The 5,367-nt window shown below is 37.4% G+C and overlaps 1 protein-coding gene across 1 annotated transcript in view; it reads left to right on the forward strand.

Moving 5' to 3' along the window:
• Positions 1 to 1,196: 1,196 nt before the first annotated feature.
• LOC101622711 (EGF-like and EMI domain-containing protein 1) overlaps positions 1,197 to 5,367 on the forward strand; it is a 182,209-nt gene continuing 178,038 nt past the window's right edge. Inside the window, exons 1-2 of the mRNA XM_012730203.1 lie at positions 1,197 to 1,242; positions 1,666 to 1,788. Coding sequence (XP_012585657.1) covers positions 1,197 to 1,242; positions 1,666 to 1,788 — 169 coding nt within the window. The remainder of the gene's footprint in view (positions 1,243 to 1,665; positions 1,789 to 5,367) is intronic.

The following is a 5,367-nucleotide window of genomic DNA, read 5'->3' on the forward strand; positions in this document are numbered from 1 at the left end:
TTAAGGATGTATTTTAGCAACACTCTTAACAATAACCAAAAATTAAAAAAAAATCCAAATTCCCACCCCAGCTGTGAACAGATAAAAACCATCATATAGTCATAAATTGAGTAATAAAATAAGATGAACACATGTTAAAAGTATACAACAGCATGCATACCTCTTACAAGTAGTGTGCTGAAGTTAAAACACAAAAACATACATAATATTGTGCTACTTACATATAGCTCAAGTTGTTTCCTTTACCAAGGAGAGTGCTTCTTGGAGAGTAATGTTCTACTTATTGTGGTTGTTGTGCTATCTTTATTTGTGAAAACTCATCAAACTGTATACTTAAGATTTGTCTACATTTCTTTGTGTATAACTCATTTAAATAAAAGCTAACTAAAAATAAACAAACTAGTTTTAACAGCTACACAGTCAGGCCTCAGAGAAAATCAGTTATATCTAGTTAAGGTCCATGGTAGGTCACGGCCCTGTTAGGACTTCATTCCTTCAGGATTTTTCTCTCTGCTGTCCCACAATAGAGGTAACTTGACTCCTTTTTCTGTGCTTCTCCTTTGTTAGTTTCCTCTACCCTCCCTGTCTAACACATTTTCAATCTCTTCTTTCCCATTCTTACCCTCCCCAATCTACTTCCTCTCTGTCTTTCCTTCCATCTCCTTTATAACCACAGTTATCTCATCAAGCAAAGTTATATTGAGCAAGATAATTAGCATACAGTAGAATGGCCTCTTTTTTGTTATTATTTATTTATGCATAGAGAACTGCGGAACAGGCGAGAGGTGCAGAGGGGTGAGAGGATTCCCCAGGGGCAAAATAGGGAGCAGAACAGGCAGATGGACTGAGATACATTGCTGAGGGGAGCAATGAGTGGGTCAGGAGAGGTCTGCCATACCATGTGGGTCACACCCCTGGCTGGGGATCAAACTCATGATGAAGTAGCTGCAATAGCTTCATAGCGCTGTGCTTAACACGTTGCACCAGTAGGGAGGGCTCCAAAAGGGCCTTTTTTGAGAAGAGTCACTGTCAAATTCATCACCTTTAAAGTAGATAGAAGGAATATTTAACATGGGGATGATGTTCTGACCACAGGTTTAAGAGCAGGCTGTGAATCTCGACAGTAAATGTATACAACTGCATCACACTACTTATTTTAGTCCTCAACCCCAGCTGGATATTAACTTCTGGAAACCATGGAAAGCTTTTTAACATCCTCCACACTGTCCAGCAAAATGCCAGGTACGCTGTGGTGGAAGTTTAATAATTATCTATTTGAGAAGCCAATAACTGCAAATTTAATGAAGAAGTAACCTACTGTTCTGACTTAATAGTTTCTCACTGTTTTTAATCTCATCCTCAAATGATGCTTGGATGTGAAATTTCTGGTTCTGTATCATAAGCCTTCAAATGTCATAAGACTGAACAATTCCTTAGTATTTTATTCAAAATTATACCATATATGAAAGGTATGGTCTGTATTTTTCTTTATATCAAGAGTGTATCCTTCTTGATTAAAAAAATATATAATTGTTTTATCTCATTTGATCTGCAGTTAAACAATGATGTCACTCTGGGATCGTGCATTTTTTGAAGAGTGCACCTGTAGTCTTTCTGGTGTGTCTAGACATAGGAGGCTAATGTTCTTTAAATATTCAATTGCAGATATAAATGAATGTTCCATTGCCAATGGTGGCTGTGAAGATCAATGCTGTAATACAATTGGCAGTTACTACTGCAAATGTCAAGCAGGCCAGAAGCTGGAGGAAGATGGCAGAGGATGTGAAGGTAACAGGACTGTCTGCTTACTGATAAGGAAAAGACAACAACTATGTCAAGCAAAAGAGGGGGGTTGTCTTTTATCCAGAGCCAGCTGAAGTGTCTGTGTTGAATGTTGTCAAGAGCACAGATCTTCCTCTCATGTCTCGATTACAAAATTGTAACCCTAAGAACACTTCAAGTAGCTTATTATAGGAAACATATGATTATATGCTGGTTTGGTTGTGTCATGTTCTGATTATGGAATTTCAAGCATTCATTTAAATGCTGGAATAAAGTACATATTTTTGAAAGCATTTTATTTAATTCTAAAGTAAAAATGGTGCTTATAATAAAATTCTGTGGCAATAGAAATAAAGGGACCCAACACTAACCAAAGGCATATTATTCTTGGAGTAGAATTAGCTTTTTACACAAACTTCACATTTTTCTCTCTCTCTCTTTTTTTTTTTCCAAAGATTTATTTATTAATGCATACAGAGCTGGGATACAGGCCAGAGATGCAGGGCCATGAGAGGATTCACCAGAGACAGAGTGGGGAGCAGGACATGCTGACTGAAGAAATACATTGCTGAGGGGAGCAGCGGGTGGGTCAGGAGAGGTCTGCCACGCCATGTGGTCACCTCCCGGGCAAGGATCAAGCTCATGCTGCAGTCTTTTGGGTTTAAATGCTATGCTTTAACCAGCTGCTCCACCAGGGAGGGCCCTTTTTTGTCTCCTTTTAAATGTAACTCATCCCATTCTTCTTTGATTTGTTAATTTGTTGTTTTGTTCATTTGCTAATCATTGAGATTTTACTCTATATCAGGCATTATTACATGCTCTGAGGAATTTTTAAAAAATGATAAATGAATCCTGCCTTTAAGTTCTTACTGACTAAAGGTAAAGATTGAGCACCCTCCCTGGTGGCACAGCACTGCAAAGCTAAAGCCACTTCAGCATGAGTTCAATCCCAGGCCAGGAGGTGACATACATGGCCCGGCAGACCTCTCCTGACCCACCCACTACTCCCCTGAGCAGTGTACTTCATTGATCTGCCTTTTCTGCTTCCCACTCTTTTTCTGGTGAATCTTCTCTCTACCCCTGTGGCTCTGGCCTGTATCCTAGCTCTGTATTCATAAATAAATCTTTAAAAAATAAATAAAGGTTGAAACATAAACTGAAATCCTACAGAATGGTGTGTTAAGGCATTATAACATGGTAGCAGAATGGTGTTATATGGCTTTATAACATAACATCAAGTATATTGTATTGAAATAGACCTCAATTTGAGTCTAAACGCTGTCACAATGTATGTAACCTTGGGCATGTAATCTTGCAAAGACCTTTTCCTAATCTGCAAAATTAGGATAATGACAACTTCTAAAACCATAAAACTGCAATGGAAATTTAATAAAATAAACTTCTAAAGCAGATAGCTTAGTGGATGGTGTATAGTTAAGTGTTCAAATATTAGGTATAGTATTCTCATTTATGAGCTCAATTTTTGCTGAGAGTAGAATATAATGGGAACCAGAAACTTCTTCCTTCTCTAAAAAAGAAGATACTAAAGATAAAGGGATCACATGTACTGTGTCTTATAATTGTCCTTTCTGATATTTTCCCCCTGTCTAGTCATATTACTAAAATGCTTAAATATTTATATATTGAGGCAATTTTAAGATATATATTTTGTTCCCATTAACCTGACACATTCACACTGTCTTTTCTTGTGGGGCAGTTATGAAGAAGTTGATAGGAGAAAGCTGGACAAAACATTTAGTTGAAGGTAACTAGGACAGGAGCTGAGGGTTTGACTGGAACATTTGAAAATGTATCAGATTCTCAGGAAGTGGTCAGAGTCAGTTCTGTGCAGTAAGGTACTGGCAGGCAGCAACAGGGGTGACTCCAGGTACGCTGTCAAAAAATATTTAAGAGCAGCTGCATCTGAGCTTTTCTGAGACAGGTTTCACCCTGTCAGGATTCTCTGACTACAAGGGTATATACATTTATAAAGGCAAGACTGAAATTCACCAAATTCTTTTTCATTCAAGTGAGATATCTTTATTCATGATAAGACTGTTTAGCAATGATGTTCTAAATATTGGATCAGTATCAGAGAACAGGAAGTTTAGAACTTCATAGTGTTCAAGTGAGCAGTGGCACAATTAGCGCTGGTGGGAGCATCATCTGTGTGATGAGACTATTATGCACTATGACTCCTTACTTCCCAACAGGAAGCTCTTTGTCTGTTTATTTTTGGCTTAGTTTTATCATCTATCTATCTGTCTGTTTATCTATCTATCCATCCATCCATCTATCTATCTATCTATCTATCTATCTATCTATCTATCTATCTATCTATCTATCTATCTATCTGTCTATCTATCTACATATATATGGTATGTGCAATTATTGTGCTTGGCAGTTCTTATAAATGCAATAAACTATATAACTTTAGATTATATACACACAAATAAATATGCAATAATTATCCATAGTTAGGATGACTAATCTTTATATATATAGTTTATTTTTACATATTTTTTGTGCATTTTTCCATCTCAGTTGCAATCCCCTTGGGTTTCCCATCACCAAATCACCCATGTCTGATCACCATAACCCAGTGTATTTTCCTTCCACCACTGTTTTCGATCCCATTCCCCACTCCACCTCCACAAAATGTCTCTGCTATATAGCTGTTCATCATTATCATTATTTTCTCGCCTGTTCTGTTATATTCCTGTAATGAGAGAAACCATCTGGTATTTTTCCTTTTCTTTATGGCTTATTTCACTAAGCATGATCTTTTCCAGCTCCATCCATGTTGCTGCAAAAGGCATGTGTTTGTCTTTTGATGGCTGCATAATATTCCATTGTGAATATGGACAACATCTTTTTAATCCAGTCATCCAGTTTTGAGCAGTTGGGTTGATTCCAAGCCTTTCCAATTGTAAATAAAGAAGCAATAAACATGGGTGAAGGTATCTTTTTCAATCAGTGTTTTCACGTCTTTTGGGAAGATACCTAGGAGACGTCTTTTGGGTAGATACCTAGGAGTGGGGTTGTAGGGAAGCTCCATGTTTAGCAGTTCGAGGAATCTCCAAAAAGTTTTCCATAATGGTTGTACTAGTTTTCATTCCCACCAGCAATGCAGGAGAGTTCCTTGTTTTTCCACATCCTCACCAACATTTGTTGTTAGTTTTTTTAAGATGTGCCATTCTCACTGGGGTGAGGTGCTATCTCAATGTGGTTTTATTTGCATTTCCCTTATTACAAGTGAACATTTTTTTTCATATGCTTGTTGGCCATCTGCATTTCCTGTTTGGAGAAGCGTCTTTGTAACTCTTCTGCCCATTTTTTGATGGGGTTGTTTATTTTTGTTGATTTTCATCAGTTCTCCATATATTTTTTGTGATCAATCCTTTATCACTAGTTTTCTGTGAGAAAATTATTTCCCAATCAGTGGGATGTCTGTTTGTCTTTTGTAATGTCTCTTTTGCTGTGCAGAAGCTCTTTAACTTGATGTAGTCCCACCCATTTTTATCCTTGTCCTCACTATCATTGCATTGGGTGCTCTATCTTTAAAGATGTCACTGAAGTGTATGT

Source organism: Condylura cristata, unplaced genomic scaffold (assembly GCF_000260355.1).
Source record: "Condylura cristata isolate star-nosed mole 26May11 unplaced genomic scaffold, ConCri1.0 scaffold00003, whole genome shotgun sequence".
In the NCBI taxonomy this organism is placed as follows: Eukaryota; Metazoa; Chordata; class Mammalia; order Eulipotyphla; family Talpidae; genus Condylura; species Condylura cristata.